At 50.1% G+C, this 17,281-nt stretch overlaps 1 protein-coding gene across 6 annotated transcripts in view; it reads right to left on the reverse strand.

The window, feature by feature from the left end:
* Positions 1-17,281, reverse strand: part of LOC143428840 (cell adhesion molecule Dscam2) — a 116,715-nt gene that overhangs the window by 12,330 nt on the left and 87,104 nt on the right. For 5 of the 6 annotated variants that reach the window (XM_076904000.1, XM_076903999.1, XM_076903996.1 and 2 more), the window contains exons 12-15: positions 9,149-9,268; positions 5,791-5,970; positions 4,850-4,997; positions 3,852-4,150 (exon numbers count right to left, since the gene is read on the reverse strand). In XM_076904000.1, coding sequence (XP_076760115.1) covers positions 3,852-4,150; positions 4,850-4,997; positions 5,791-5,970; positions 9,149-9,268 — 747 coding nt within the window. Of the gene's footprint in view, positions 1-3,851; positions 4,151-4,849; positions 4,998-5,790; positions 5,971-9,148; positions 9,269-16,345; positions 16,712-17,281 lie in introns of all 6 variants that reach the window. The other variant, XM_076903998.1, reaches the window with a different exon arrangement.

Consider the following 17,281-nt stretch of genomic DNA (forward strand, 5'->3'; position numbering starts at 1 on the left):
CAGCGTCGGTTAAACCAGCCTTCGTTGCTTCTAACGTCGCCGCAAAATCGGCGAAGGAGCGAACTTCGGCGAGCGCTCTCAAATTCAGTTTAAATTCCACGGTGTCCGTGTTAAACGTCCGCCGTAATACACGCTCGAGTAACATCGAAAAACTCCCGTTCGCAGGCGACTTTTCTACTTCGCGGCAACTTGTTTCCGCTTCGAGGGAGGAAAAGAGAAAGGGAAGAATGAAAACTTCTCGGGGGTGCGGAACATCTTGAAGGTCGCGATTGTTGCATCCACTTTAACGGATCGTTCTAAACAACTTCCCGTTTAAGTAGTTTTACTGCTGTTCGAGAAACAACGAAGATTCTTCAGACACCGTCGAAACGAAGTTAAACCCGAGCGGGGGTAGAATTAATCGGCCGGCATCACGGTTGGTCAGAGGGTAGGCAGTAATCCGCCTCGAAGCAGTCGAAAAATCGAACGTGCGAACGAACAGGCGGCCGGCAAGGGGTGAAATTGAATGGAACCGGCGCGGCGGAGGGTGGGCCTGGCGACAGCCGACGCGTGTTCCACAGTTTTCAAACAAGTTAATCAAGCGCGCGCGACTCTGATTGAACAAAACGCAATATTCCCCACTTTGTATCGCTTTATTTTATTACCATTCTACCGTGCGTCCGTAAAAAAAGGATCCGTCCACGATGGCTCTCGTAAAAAAAAAAAAAACGGAACCAAGCTGAAATTGTTTATATTTAATTTCAATTCCCGGCGATTGGTATCGAAGGAACGGGTAAATAAAAGGAACGGGGCTGTACGGGGAATTAAAGAGTGATCGCGTTCGCACGATCGATTCAGGGACGGGCGGCGGCAAGGAAGAAAACCCGTACCGCGGCACTGATAGCGAATTCCCGACTCGGTGCTTGCCCTGAAAACGTGTTTCACTCGCGTTCACACCGCGACAGGCCGCTGCGCTGCCCTTCCATGTGTTAAGTTCGATAATTTAGCGGCAGCCAGGCGATTCGAGTCGATTAGGCGTAAATGAGGACATCCGAAGTTAACGAGGGGCCGGATCCTGAGGGCGGCTAGCCCAGAAAGGGTGCGAGAGAGGCGCCAGGAGGTCGGTGCCGCCGGTGGTGGTGGTGGTGGTGGTGGTGACCCCTTACAAAGGGAACTTTCCAATGACGGTGAAAATAAAGCCGGGGAGGGGGACGGAGAAGAAGAGGCGAAGAGGCATCGACTTCGTGGCGAAACTTCGGCTTCCTTGCCCTGGCAGGCTTTTATGAAAACTGTGACCCACCCATTTTCTCCGCTCGATATAACACCCCCCGTGCGAACTGGGCCTTGGTTCTTGGCCGCGTGGTGAAAAAAAAACTGGGTCATTCTCCGCGCGGCGTAATTAAATATCGCCGAACAAAACGAACCCTAGATTTTCCCTCGGACGGTCGTAGGACCGCTCGCCATTGACGACAATGCGTTCCGTACGGCTGACAAAACCCGCGGGCCGAGCTTTCACGAAAATTGAAAAACTTTCGCCGAGTGTACGTCTGCGTTCTGAGAGAAGATCGCAAGCAGAGGGTGTGAGAGGGAGAGAGAGGAATAGAAACGGACTGCGAAGGTACGAAATTAATTTTTCCATTAAAATGTAAAAACGAAGCGTGTCTGAGAATTGGCTAGATTCGTTGGACCGTGGGCGGATCGTTTATTACCCCGTTGGTCGACGATTGTGCAACAATTGAACGCTGAAAAGTCGAAACTGGAGGGACCGTACACAGGGTCCGTCCAATCTATCCACCGACGAATCAACGGGAAAGAAACAACGATCTCCGCCGCGCGATCGCGCCCAACCCGGATTGATTATATATTGTTTGCCATATTGCGCTATAATTTCATTCCCCTCGATTGCCTCCACGGCCAGCCAGGCCGGGCTATTGATTAAACTTGAGATCCGGCCTGACAGTCCAATAATGGAGTCTTAATGTGGCACCGTCGAGATATTACGAATCAAACTCCTTCCGACGACAGGGCCCTGTAATGAAACGACGATTGTGCCGTCGCGGCGGATGGAAAGCAATTAAAATATATAGAGACCAGACGGAGGGGGAGCGTTCGTGTAAACAAAAGAAAAGTTCAAATGAAAACTGTCGCTGTCGTAATGAAATCCTCTTTCTCTCTCGTGCGTGTGACGATACGAAGAAGAAAAAATCGACAGGGTGGGTCTTCCTTCTTGCCATCGTCGAAGTGCGCCAGCCGATATTGCCCCGAATATCAAAAAATCTACAAGGCCTTTTTCCTGCCCGAAAACGTGTCACGTCGAAGGATCGATTCGAAAGCGAATATGGGACTCGCGCAGCGTTTCTCAAATTTCGCCAAACGCGGTTCGAAACGTTGCTCGACCGTGAAGCGCTTGGCAAAGTCGAGCGATATCGAATCGGGATAAAGTGCGCGGACGAGCGCACGGGGATGAAGAGAATGACCGCTGACGGGAGATAAAAAAGACGTTTTCGAAAGTCGCGGAGAACAACGTCCGGCACGTTCCCCACGGAAATCGTTAGGAACGAGCGGAACGACGTTGGTAAACTCAGGGAACACCGAGATGTATCCCGGTGACGCGACGGATAACACCGTCACGAGCGAAGAGGTCGCCATTTGAATTCCAAAGGAGCTCCCAGAGAGTCCTTTTCCTCGCGTGGATGTCAAAGCGATAAATCACCTAGCCGCATAAAGATTCAGTTATCCGTAGCAGGTCTAAGAAATAGGTTACCATCCCTGGGATTCGTCTTGAAGTTTTCTTTCATCATTTCGAATTAATGTTACGTTCCGGGGTAATTTTCTGCAGCCGAGTACTTCGACCAGCAGTCTCGCCAGCATGAGCTCCGACCAGCACGCGAATGATCAAGTTTGAGAAACGCTGGCCTACGTGAAAGGAATCTCCGGTTGCCGGAGTAGGGTTGCCAAAGTTAGGCAATCCGACTATAATCCAACAGCACTGGCATATCTGTTTCCTTTAGACTATCAGCTTTCATCTAGCTGTGAGGCACGTAGGCGTCAGGAGCTGCATGAAACCGGGGGGAACTTCCGAAAGAACATCTATCAACCTATCCGCTTTCTCGCCGGACAATGTCGGAAGAAAACTTGTTCGTTGCTTGTTATTCAAAAGAAGCGAGACGCCTCGCGGATCCTTCTCACCCTGGCGCCATTACCAAAATTGCGCGCTGCCCCGCGCCAAATACCGTCTCGACTCGTAATCGTCGGCACGATATCCGCGGTTACTCTCTCCTTACACTGTTTGGCAAGAATTTTGCAAGTGGTGTGAACACACTGCGCAACGTCAACGAGTGCACGATGAATATGCGAGTCTAAGTGATAGGGATGAGTCTAACGTTCTCTACGCACCGTGAACCCGATCCCCACGGCCAATCCCGAGTCGGCACGATGCTCGCGCGGATCGAACCACGATCAATCGAAACCCACGGCGCGGTACACGCTTCCGGGAGCCGCCTCTCCGTCTCGAGGCACGGCTGTGGCGTCGCAGGAAGCTCGGTCCAGTGACCTCCTCGTTTCCATCTCATCGAGCAGGCAACAATCGATGCGCCATCGAGCGGTAATTAACGCGATTGCGATCGGAATCGAGAGGCGACTCCCGATCGAACCCGTTGATCGACTCGCGACACACGTGACTGGAAAGAAAACCGCGGGGGTTGCTCGAAACTCCGGAAGTTCCGTGGGGAGTATATCGCGATACGCGGCGTCCCCAGTGACGTCTGATGGACAGCCGGCGTTCCTCGATCGATAATCGCGCGCGTCACCCGATACATCGATGGCGGCCGTGTTACTGTACGAGCGGACAAAGCGAATCGTGCATAACCTACCCTGCGCTTCCTTGTACTGCACGATGTAGCTGGTTATGGGCGAGGTTGAGTGGGCTGGGTCCTGCTCGTTCGACGGGGACGACCACGCCAGCAGCAACGATCTGCTCCCTTGCTCGGCTACGTGTAAATTCCGTGGAAAATTCGGCGGCTCCTGGACCAGCAGGTTGATGCTCGCCGTGGCGTGGCCGTACGCGTTCACCGCCACGCACATGTAATCCCCGCGGTCTACGTGGATCGCCTGGATGATACGCAGCTCGGAGATCACCCGTCCGGACACCTTCTGGTTGTCTATCGTGTACCTACGCGGTGGAATAAGAGTTGGAACGTGACAAATGAAGGATCGAGACCTGCACCACGGATCTCCAGTCGACATCTCCGTTCTCAGACTGCTCCTTTTTCAACCACAGCGGCGTAGAAAATCCGTGGGATTCGATGGAGACGCTAACGGGGACTACTGCATCGGTCAAGGAATTATCGATGAACGCTACTCGACGCCGGTGCTCGAGTAATTTTGCACGAGCGAAAGTTAGCTGGCGACGCAACAAGGGATGAGCCGAATAATTCCGTAATGAAGGAGCACCGCGTCGAGCAAGCTGCTGGGAAAATGTTACGCGGAAACTCTCCAACTATGACGTTCAGTCACACGCTCCGCGGAGTGGAACTGACGGTAGGTAGAGCCGGCTGAATCCCTTGAGAAAACGTGCGCGCTCGGACGACACGCGTGCTACAGTTTTATTTAACATTTTCGTCGCACGAAACTCCGTGGCGATCCTCGAATCGACCGTTTGGAAACGTTCTTTTCCCCTGTTCCTTCTCTTTAACGCGGCAACGTGTGACACATTAATCAGCCGGTGTGCAGGTGTATCGCTAAGCGTAATTAACTTGCGGTCCCGTCAATCGACAGGAGATCGAAGTGTCACTCTCATCGATCGGGCATTCGTGTAAGCTACCACGTGGCAGGGAAGGGAGAGAGGGGTTCGATTAATTTCGATACAAACCTAACATCGTAGTTGGGATCGACTCTGCTGTCACGCGCACGCCAGCTCAGATCAAGAGGAGCGTCTCCTTCGGCCTCGCAGCGCAGCGTCACGCTCTCCCCTCGTCGCACCGACTCCTGGGGCGTTTTCACCGATACCTTCGGACCCGCTGTTTCGTAAGAGCCCGTATTAATTTCCCCCTGTTAATTCACGCCCGAGGGAACGCCACGCTGAAAGAACGGCGCGCGCAGAAGGATACGCCTTCCTTTGGAAATTCGAACGAATTTCCCCTTCAAGGTGTAACCATCTCGAGCACGATTTTAACGAGAAATCGAAGGTTTGGCTCGACCAGAAAGTAGCATGATATCGTAACCGGGGGAGTGAAAAATTTCCACGCGCATCCACGCTCGATTCACCGTGAAATGTACGAGCGGATTGAACAATAAATTGTAAAACCCCGGCTCTCCTGGCGTTGCATAAATTGAGTCCTTTTCCGCGCGACTGCGGATCGAATGCCTTCTATACTTCTCGTCGCTCCGTTGCTTCGACCGCGAACGATTCTCCGTGTCTCGTGGATGAAGCCGAAAAAAATCACGTTCAACCGTCTCGCGTAATTTTACCGATCGCGACTGCTATCGTGGCAACGCGAAACGGTATCTCGAGTCGAGCGTCTAACGAATTTACATCGTCGAAGTTGTTTCGAATTACCAAAACTCGACTCGGAGTCGAGGAACTCGATTAGTCCGAGCAGCGGCTTATCGAGCGCCGTTCCGAGCAAAGGTCGCATTTTCCCAGGAAAACAGACCGCAACGACACCGCCTCCGGGTGGCGTTTCCCCTTTGCGGAGAAATTCGGCCACGAAGCGAAGAATTCCGGAGCAGCTGCTCGTGGCCGAAATCCCAACTTCGCCGGCTGACACGGATCCAGCTCGCTGGTAACTCGGTGTTGCGTGAATATTTTACCGTGAACCGTTAGCCGAATGAGCTTGCTGAGGCCAGGCCCGATCCCGTTGCTCGCTTGGCACAGGTAGAAGCCCGCATGGTCCCTGGACACCAGCGGGATCACCAAGGACCCGTTCCCTGCGACCCCTGCTCCCTCCGTTCCGCTGTATCCCAGCTCTCTGTAGTCGCCCAGTGTATCGCCTGCATGCGCCCATGGAACGAGCCATTACTTGTCTATAGTCACTCGCCCTGTTAATTCTCTGTCTACCATCGAAATTCGCGATAGTCTAGCTAATAGCGATTAGGGTTGCAGGAAGAAAAGAGCTTAAAATGTATCTGTATTTTACATGGAGCAGACATGTTAACCTTTTGCGCTCGAACGAGAGGCCACAGTCTCTGTTTATATTGAATTTCGTTGTCTGTAGTTAATAGAAGCGAAGTATTGGTTCGAGAATAGGTGCCTTAGGCTGTTTATGTCTTCGGTTGGGAAGTGACATTGTGACGTCAATTGAGGATTAAGATAAGATTCTTCTACGACTGTAGTTCCGAGTACGATGTGTCGAGCGTTAGTACAGTTTCGACGATCGTAGCGAGCACACGTATCGCGAAATTTTGCGCCATTCGTATTAAAGTATTAACGCGAGTTTGATTTTTAATTGATTAGAAACTTATTTATTCGTGATGAAATTAGTGGTAGAGCAAGTGTAAACAGTGATGACATCGGGTGTGAGAAACAGAAAAATTAGTGTAACAGACAGTGAATCCGGAAGTAGCAGCGATGACTCACAAGATTCTGCCAATTCGGAATGCCTTGGTAAGTGTTTTCTCAAAGTGTAAACGCAGATAATATATCAAAATATAACACTTTCGTCTGTTAATTTTTGTGTAGATTCATTGACGCGCGGGATCGTCTCGTGTTGCAGCGCGGGCCGACCGAAAAACTCGTCGAGCGCAAAGGGTTAAATTATTCTATCGATAGCACTTCGTTTAGAAGATCGTACAAACGCGAAATACCCGTTTAGGGGTTGAGCGGTGAACAGTCGACACCAAAGCCACTTATGGTGCCAATCTACTGCGGTGACAGACCAGATCCAGCAGTCTGGTTGGAATTTGTGGATCGTGTCAAGTGTCTGTACGTTAACGATAGGGTTTTAACACTCCAATCGGACTAATTCAACCGCGGTATCTCTCTTCGTACCTTCCCGTTGTCCAATTTTCGAACAGTTTCCCCCTCGTTCTTCTATCTTGCGTTGGAAAAAATGCCAGTTAATGGAAGCGAGTCGCGCGATTCTTCGAACGTTCAGACGCGGAAGATTCGTTTCGGAAAGGAATGTTTCGAACGAATTTGTCGTCAGGATGGATGACGTGCGACCAACCGGGTCCCAAATAGCTCGCGAGATATGCGTTTGTGACGTTACAGAATTTTCTGCCGGATATCAGAGTATCGGTAGGAATTCACAACGCCATCGCGTTCCTCTACCTCGGAAGCGGAGAACGCCTACCGCTGCGCGGTGGATCAATGTCGTTCGACATTCTTCCGGATACAATAAGCACCGGCGGACTGGTAAATGCGCAAAGATGCAACGTACGTGGAAATGCAGTCGAGAAGTGGCATCGCGTGCCCCGGTATCTCGCTGCTGAATAAAACAACGCATTTTAAGTATGCATACAGAACCACTGATGAAACACGATTGTGAGATAGCGTATAATGCTGTTCGGTAAATGGTTCGAGCCTGTTTCGTTAATATATCATTCGGCTGCCGAGACTTCGAAAAATCACCATCGCGAATCATAATACATAAATGCATGTTAAATCATTTAATTAGCGCTCGCTCTGTATTTAATTAGTACACTATCTAAATACAGAATTCCGGAAAAATCACCACCGCCAATGCATATTAAATTACTTAATTAATACTTCGACTGAATTTAATTAACTGACCGTCTAAACATAGGATTTCCGAAAAATCACGATTACGAGTGTGCATATTGAATCGCTTAATTAGCGATCCAGCCTAGAGCTTCGATTCGAAATGCGTCGTATCCAGCACGGATGATCCAACTTTCATGGAACTGGAGTAGACTTAGGGGAAACCTAGCTGTTGAAGTTAGATGGGCCGTGATCGCGGTGAAAGAAGTGGAATTACATTCCTGAGCGGCGCATTATAATGCCCGCGGAGCAACGAACCGTGGAAACTAATTGTAATACCGCTTTATCGAGCGGGAGGCTTACTTCGGATTGAATGAAACCGCTGGAAATGGGCTATCAGCGAAATTTCAGATGGATCTCTTTGTCAACCCCCGACCATCTCGGGTTAAATACACCCGGACAGCTGTAACCAGATGGAAACGTCGATCGATGGGACGCTCTGCTACCGAAGTCAGAGCAAATTATCGAACTCTTTCGAAGAAGAAGACGAGAACAGATAGAAATCTTGTCTTGTTCTGCTCGCAAGTCAGCTGAGATCAAGCAGACATCTTTAGTGAGAAACAGATTTTTCGTTTCCACAAGTTTGCTCGATGGAAACAGCGCTGAAATTGTCATTCAAAACGACGAACCCACGAATACTGTTCGGTTAATTATGATTCGAACGTAGAATAATTCTCGAGATCAACGTTTATTTATTCCAAGTTCAGTTGAACTGCAGATGCACCGAAAACACATTCCTCTTACTTTCTCAAGCTCGTAGAAACTACTAACAAGGACCAACACCGACGTGCCTCGAACGTACGCATAGAAATCGACGAGCGGCCGAGTTCCACGGAAACGGAAATGAGCCGCCAACGCGAAAGTATCGAGTTCCGCTTATTAAGTGGCAACAAACTGCGACAGAGGGGGTGAAATCGAACTTCGACAAACGCCCCATCCGCCAGTGATGCGCGCGTCATAAGTTCCTTTTGCGCGAAAGGAATTCCTAGCAAGTGAAACACCCTGCCATAAGTCAGCCAGCGACAACGGTAAAGAATACGAAGAGAAGGTGAGGGAGGAAGTTTCGATCTGCGATGGCATGCATAGATGGCTCTCTACACAAAAGAATATTGCGAGCGACTCGAGAATTTACAAGGCAAACAACGCGAAGTATCTCAATACTTCTTGAGGAATTTCGTTTCTACCTCTGAACTGTATTTCAACTACCTCTCAATTGGGTACACTGTACAAAATGTTAAAGATGACTCTGCAGAAAATACCGAGAGGGAACGTATTTGCCAAGAGAAACTGTTAAACGAACTCGAATGGAAACGGACCAAGATGGAGGGTCGCGAGGAGGCTAATCGCGTCATCGTTCGATATCGATGCGAGGCGTACGTCACCGATCGTGGTTTACAGGAAGGCGGAGAGGGTGGTTTTTCGAACTGGTATCAAACGGACGTGACTTACCGATCGATTGCTTCCAAGTCACCGTCGGAATAGGGAATCCTTCAGCCTGACAGGCGATGGAGACGCCGTGACCTACAACGGCGTTCTGGTCGGTGGGTTCCACCGTCCACCGTGGCGGCACTAAAAATACGATCCAATTGGCTTAAAATCTTCTGGCTCGCCGACCCCTCCACGGGCCAGCGTTCCTTTCGTTGCCCGTTCTCCAGGTTGATCCCCGTCGATCGACTCCTCGAATCACCACCGGCGATTACACCGTCCCGTACGACCATTGTCCGTCTCGCACTACCGTCTCGTCTCGATCGGGATCGAGGTCGGCTCGTTCGTCGACAATCGCCCGTTTGCGACGGGCCAAAACAGCTGGCCGTTTCTACCAGGCACGTGGCTGACATACAGAGTTCGTTTGGAAGGCTTAGCAATCGAGGCAGAGCTGTTTCGCTGGGCTTCTACGTCGTTTTCTCCCTCTGCGGGTGTCCGGGGCAAGGGGGCGGATAGATTTTCATGCGGGACGTCTATCTAAGGACACTTCGCTGCGACTCTGCGAGTAAGCTATTTCCAGTTGGACGATCGCCGGAGTTTGAGAATTTTAAATCAAGCTACTTTCGGGGTCTGAAGTGTCGCGGAATCGTTAAACAGGGTATAACTACCATTCCAGCAAATTTTATTCCGCCAGCTCTGCTTCTCGTGTTGCGATTATTCCCAGCTCGTTTTTAAATTAAAACTGCTAATCCGGCTTCGGTAGGAAACACGCGCCGCGGGGAACAATCACCGCGTCTATCATAGTTGAACGCGATAAAGCGATCCTTTGTCCGGCTAATTAGGCATTGTTCGCGAGGAGCGACGTTGGCCCGGCGCAAGACGAACGGAACTTTTTCGTCGACGAGGACCATCGAGGATCGCGGGCGATTCTCTCTAGCTACTACGTTTTGGTCTTTGCTGTCGCGTGTGTTGCTGTTTGCAGTCCCGTACAAGGTACTCGTGTGACGTGAAACGCATGCAATCTTCCAACGGGTTTTGTCGATGTTACTGCATACTTACGGATCGCTAAGTGTGGTGGACAACAACGTGTGTGTGTGTGTGCGCGCGTGTGTATGTGTGTGTGTGAACAAAACCGATCGGTGTCCGTGTCTTAACTACTTGAATTGACGATGTCGCACTTAGAGGGGTAAAGATGTTTTTACTCATTCGTTGTTTGAATCAAAGGAACTAATTACCAGGAAGAAGTTCGAGCAAGTTGGTTTGTAACGGAAAAACGTAAAGGTGCGTCGAACGAAACGAACGAACAGAGGGGAAACGAACGTAACATCGTGCGCTTTGTAATTTGTTAATCTTTTAAATTAAAACGTGCCCGTTTCGCAGGAACTGACCTGTGAAACGAAGAATCGAGAGTGCGCACGGTGAATGGGAACGAAATGGAAAATATAAAATAGTTTGAACAAAGGAACAGAACTGGTCGATCCGTGTTGTTAAACGAGATAAGAGCATTCGCTGGAATAATCGAACGAGTAAAAAGTATACCGTAACTGGGGAGGATAAAGTGTTCCATGCAAGGTTCGTTTTATTTGGTAAAATATAAAAAACAACAGCAGGCATCATTCCAAGTAAAATAGTCGTAAATATATAGGTGATGTAATAATAAAGGTATAAAGAACAACGTACGAACAACGCAAACGATACCTATCTCAAAGATGGTTTACTCGTAATCAAGTACACGAAGAATAAAGACACACGCAGAAAACCTCGAGGCACAACAGTAAAATAATGTAAACGGTATATACTCTCAACATTCTTTCCATCGTCATTCCAAGTTGCTTGTATATGTATATAGAGATCAAATATAAAGGTAGGCGTAAAAATCGTACGAGAAAACGTATTGAACCAGTAAAACGTTAACTACGCGAACGCATGCTTTTTACATCTGTCACAGACATTTTGTTGCATTACACGAGCACAATATAAGTAATATCTCTCGATACACGAAACCGCTACTGAAACAAGAAATCAACAAATGAGAGAAGGGAAACGGAACGAGTGTCAACGAAAATGGAAAGTAAAAACGACACTCTATACTAGAGGAAACACGCGTGATACGAGAACGAAACGAACAGAAAGAAATGATTCGTTCGCAATTCAAAAAAAAAAAAGAAAAAAAAAGTAAAAAACGGCCGAACAACAGAACGTGTTCTAATTCTAGTTTGAAATCAGCTCGCTCAACTCTCGAGATCTACAAATCGAACTCTTCCACAAAATGCTGATGATCGTGAGGATGTAGTTAATAAGTAACGATGAGGCAACGAGAAAAGAAAGTGGTAGCGGCAATCGAAGGGACCCTTGGCCCCCTCTAGGCATCTCTCTTTCCTCTTAATTACTTTTTTTCCTCAACTTGGTTCTCTTTTTTACTTCTTGCCTTACCGGCTCGTGGACGGATTAACTTGGCGTCGCTTAAACCGTTGCTCGGGCGAAACGTGCGAAAGAAATTCGTGTCCTCGAATTCGTTCCCGTTGCGGTTAACCGGCTCGTCAATTAGCATGCATTAAAAACGAATGAAATAGAGACAGAATGATAGAGAGAGAGAGAAAGTGAGAGAAAAAAAAAGATGAACCGTACGACGTAAGCCTGCGTCCCTAGAAACATTTTTCTGTGCTGCGTGAGAGAAATCCTGGACTTCCGTCTTGTGTGCTATCGCCTATCGGGTCGTGTCGTATATATACTATATTATATATATAACATTTTTCTGTCCTTCTCGAAAAAAACCCTTTTTCCACGCGCAAATGGTGTCGCTCGAGGAGGATTGGAGTACCAGCGTCGCGTCAGCGTTACCTGAATTCGATGACGTTCCGCGGAACCTGACCCTTCTCCCGGATCCAAAGGGGAACGCTTCGACGGGGCGCTAGCTTCTGGTCAAACACCTCGTCCCGACTGCGACTCGACTCCATTCGAAATCACTATGCGGCTCGCTATGCGGCCGCTCGTGGCATTCGAGGAAACAGTCTTCCAACGAACCCGGTAACCCGAATTCGGATACCTTGTATCGAGTCTTCTGTGGATCCGGATAACTGGAATAGTTGGAACCGCACGGGTTCGACGGAACGCTGCCTGCGGAAACGATTGCCACGGCCGTCCATTGACGATGCCTTTTGCGCGTTCTCCACGACTTTTGGTAGAACGGAAACCTCATCGAGCTGCGCTCGTCGACCGTTTGGAGTAACCATTTTCGCGAGCGTTTTGAGAATATTTTGACTGTCTCACGTGTTCGCGTTCGCATTCTTCCTGGCTGAACGAGGTCGACGATAAAGGAGGCGTCGTTGGTCGTCCGCGTCGTAAACCTGTTGCGGAAAATGGCGGAGCGTGGGCAAGACGGTGCGCGAGTTGATCAACGGCCCCGCGGATCCGAAAGCGCGTTTACCGGCGAACATTAGAAGCATCTCGATCATGGTGTTTTACGGAGGTACGTGCACGGTCGTGGAACAGCCCCGGGGAAATTCGTTTCGTATTCCGGCCGCGTATTGTCAGCAGAAACGGGGAACTTTGAATCGAGAATCGCTCGACGAGGCTGCAGGGAGGGCTCGACGCTTAATTACTGGTGAATGCGACCGCGAAAGGGATTGGGTAAATGTTTTTGAACGGCGAAGATTAACAGGTCTCTCTGTGTGAGCGCCAGCGGTGCACGGGGCAATTTCTGGCCGCCATGTTGTGTACGGATATGAATAAACAAACGCGAATGTAGCCGAAGCACCAGCACGTCGAATCCATTGGTGTGCGTTAGCGAGGCGAATAAAAAATGAATACATTTTGTGTGAGATTCGATTAAACGCACGTAGACTCGTCCGTTAATACATTTTTGGCCAGAAATGGTTTCATTGGCGATGACAGTTTTAATGAAACGTTACATCGCACTTGAAAGGTCGGCCGATTGATTTTCAATCCGCGGCTCTTGAATTTTTAGCGAAATAAACGTTTCACCGTAATATCGTCGAGGAACCTGGAAACTCGCTCGCTGACGACCGCGGGGAGATCATGGAGTAGAATATCTCGAGGAATCCTGCGTTTTATTGTTCAGACGGTGCAAGTTGCCGAAAGACTCGACGTCTGGGAACCCCGTGCTCCGCAACTTTAAATTACCCTCGACTCCTCGGATACTGACGCCTCTCCAGGGACCAGGGATCGTTTGTACATCCTTGCAGGATGCGCTTCCATCCGGAATAGCTTTCGAATGACGAGAAGCGCGCGTCGTTTTATGCGCATTAGGACACGTGTATCCGATAGCGGGGCTAACGCGCTAGTTTATCTGAACACGTCGTCGTTTCCGCTTCAACCGTCCCTGCGGCAGACGTTACTCGCATCCGGATCGCATCGTCATCCGATTCGAGGACACCGTGACGCCGGATGCGCCCCCGTTCTACGCTATACCCCGCCATCATATCCAGCGAAACGAATGTGGAAAGTCAGGTGTTTCTTATCGTTCTGTTCGGAATCCAGCCTGATGGCGGATCGTTTCGACGATACGCCCATTGTTGCCCTTATCGTTCCGACGGTTTCGCTGATCGCCGGAAATCGAGCAGCCCATTTTCCACTCGATTGCCCCTTGTTTCGAGCAACTGCGTTCCGTGGCTAACATCGTCCGACGCGGAGAACTTCCATCGACGAGCGAGTTCCCGCGAGTTCCATCGGCTCGATTTCGATTAAGTCGCGAAACCCTCCACTGTGAAATCCTCGTTCTTACGGCGTCCCGATCGACGATCGATTAACTCGATACGAATCGTCCTCGGATGTCCTCGTAAGTGATGTTACAAGCTCGACGCTTGGCGCGTGGATCGTCTTAATCGATCGCGGGGCTGGCTAATTCCGCGGGTACGGATTAACGGCCACCATAAAAGATTCCATTCTACATCGATCCCTTCGTGCCATTAGCTACGTCGTATCTCAACGGTTTAATTCAAGATTCGTCGTTTTACGCGACGCTCGTAACCGCGACGGTCGCGAGGGGTGGCTTCGCAATCGTTTCGAAACCAAATTCCTCGGTTACACTGAAGACTTAAAACTTCGGAGTTTCAAGTTTGCGAAGCCCTGGAAATTTCCCCGGAAACTAGAACCAGAGACAACGCGTCCCGCTGGCAAGAAATTTATTTCGCAACTAATAAGGTACGCTTACGAGCCTTTTGTCCACGCGACGCCTCGTATTTTTCGGGTCAGATCGAGCGTGATAGCTGGTGAAAATAGTTCGTTAGCCGGACAAAATAGCCACGGTGTTATTTCAGACGGGAGGTCGTTGGGAAACCGGTATCGAAACGGGGTACGAGAGCGCGCGTAACACGCGAGCATTGATTCGCCGGTTATAACGCGGCTAACGCGAATTTACGATAGTTTTTACGCGCGCACCGCTGGCCGACACCGTCGCGACTCTTACGTTAGTGAATACGAATGGCTGGAAAGAACATTGCATCGCGTGCAACAACCGTACCCACTCCGCGTCGAGCTGTTAATATTCTTCACATTTCACGCGCGCTTCGGAATATCAAAGCAACCCCCTCGTCTCCTGGCGCTCCTTTCGTTGCCTCGCCGCGAGACCAAGGTCCGCGCCGCGAGACGGAAGCGTAACAGACGGTGGTATCGTTCTCGGAAGAATTCATTCCCGCCTAACGAAGATTAACGGGGCCATCGTCTCTCCGTTTCCCAGTCTGTTCCAGGCTACCGTTATTATCCACCGTGACGCTGCTTCAACGTCGTCGCGCTACCGCGTGCGAACATCCCCCGATCTAACCTCTTTGCGCGTCAATTACCAACTCGCGATACGGAGAAGAGAATTGGACGCTGCTTAAAGATGAAGAATGAACACGGAGGATGGACGTCGAGAGAATAATCGTCTGCGGAGAGCGAGAAAGCGCGAGAAACTCGAAGGCGATCGTAAAGGGAAGAACGTTGTCAGAGGGTCGTGGAACCAGTCCAAATCCGGTCCCGTTCATGGGGAGATAGAAAGTGATTTAGATTCGATCGCGAGCAAGGAACGGGTGTCGGCGACTTTCGGAATCGTCGAACGGCTCTGGGAACTTCTTGAAAAGTCGCATTACCGCGGCAACTCGGAAACTCGAAACTAATTTGCCTGCGCCGTATCCCCGCGAGAGCCTCGATCCGGCTGCCAGCAAACTTCCGCCCCGGGGAAACTAGGCTTGTAATGCCGTTCCGGGTGGAACGGACGGCTTTAGAGGGGAAACGTCGTTGAGGAAAACGAGCACGGGACTTGCGGAACGTGCTCGCGTCGGGGAAAAAACGCGCTCGAAGAGAGAGATCCCACGGTCCGAATCTACTGCGGCAGTATCGCTGCGGAATGGAGCCCCGTGGAGAAAGTTGGTCGGCGAAACCGTAATTGCGGAGTAACCACCGGTGTCCTCGGAGGGACGAGAGACATCTGGCTTGGGTGTGCAGCGCGGATCTTGTTATTTTCTTTTAAGGAGGCATTCCGGTCGTTACAAGTATATAGCAACGTTATCCACTTTGCATGGAACGTTCGTTGTTGCCTTTCTCCAACGTGGGACCTTTCACGATAGTCGAGGAAGCAAGGCATCCTCGGTAACGCGGCGGTATTCCGCCTTTGATACGATAGTATGCGAACTCGCGTGGCATACGCTGAACAACTATCCCAGGGCTATACGTACGTCGAGTCGATTCGAACGCACCGGGGTTGGAACTGCGTCCTCCAACGAAGGCGTTCCTCCTCTGTCACGGTTTATTCTTTTGGTTACGTTACGCTGGTTCTCCGTGAATTTTCGATACGGATTCTGGGTACAAGTACAGGATCGCGGTCTAGTTGGACGGAATTCGCCCGCGTGGAACGTCAGCAGTCGCGTCAGCGGAAGTACCGCGAAGAATCGGGGGAAGATGAGGTCGCATCGAGATAAGGGCGAGGGTAGCGTCATCGTGGGATTTACGACTATGCGCGCGAATCGATATCGTTCGAAAAAAAAAAGAAAAAACGACACACCGTACTCCAATCCTTCCTCGTGGACCGTTTCGGTTTCTGTGCCGTATTGCGTGTATATAGACACGTGTATATTACTCGAATAAACGTGTACGTATATACACAGAGGACAGAGACAGACAGAGATAGGTTTCTATTAAATCTGGCTGGCACACGGTTTATGTACACAGGTTCTTACAGCTACCATATGTCGATTTTTGTTGTTGCTCGTTTGAGACACCAACCAGCAACGGAGAGGCTGGTCGAGTATTCGGCCAGGCCAGCGACGTTGCTGATCTGGCACGTGTAGTTCCCGCTGTGCCTCGCGCTGACGTTATTTATCGTCAGGATGCTGGAAAACGGCGGATAGTCGCTTATCTGTATGTTGTTGCCCGTCTCGACGACGGCCGCGGTGGATCCGGCAGACGACGACGACGAGGACGACGCCGACGGCGACGAACCGTCACCCGGCCTGACCTGAATCGGTTTGTCGTCCATCAACCACGTGATGTTGAACGGCTGGTCACCCTGGCTCGTGGTACACATTAGCTGTGTCCTCATCCCCTCCGTCACACCGTTCTCGAAATAAAACGGCGAGATCCGCGGTGGAACTACAAACGTGACGTGTGATAATAGTATGTATGTACCTGCATCATCTGCATGCCGCCACTAGCCGTTCTCCTATACGCGTATCTCGACCAGAGACGACACTCTCGTCTCTGTTTCCACTTTTTTTTTTTCTTTCTATCGTTCATCGGAAGGGATGGTTCTTTTTCTTTTCTTTTTTTTTTTTCAAGGAGTTGGACCGTGACAGGGGATCGAAGAGAAAATCGAACGCGATTCAGGGGTGAACGCGTGTACGAAGTGTCGTTGATCAGACCACGAGACTTGCACGCATCGGTAAGTGAAACGGGATCCGTGGGTGAAAATTGCGAGCCGAGTTTCGCGGCAGGTTTTATTCCGTTCGTTTCGAAAGAGCGGCAGTTGAATCGCGGCGGAATGAAACAGCCCGCGGGATAATTACATAGAAATCGAGGAACTCCGCGGGACTTCACAGAGTCGGTCCGTAGGAACGGAATTAATAGCGCCGGCGCTTACGCGTCGAAAACAACGGGGAGTTAATAAATCTTCTTCTCGAACGTCTGAAATTAACATTAAAATACAACCGGTGGATACAAACT

The sequence above is a fragment of the Xylocopa sonorina genome, chromosome 11 (genome assembly GCF_050948175.1).
Source record: "Xylocopa sonorina isolate GNS202 chromosome 11, iyXylSono1_principal, whole genome shotgun sequence".
Taxonomy (NCBI): Eukaryota; Metazoa; Arthropoda; class Insecta; order Hymenoptera; family Apidae; genus Xylocopa; species Xylocopa sonorina.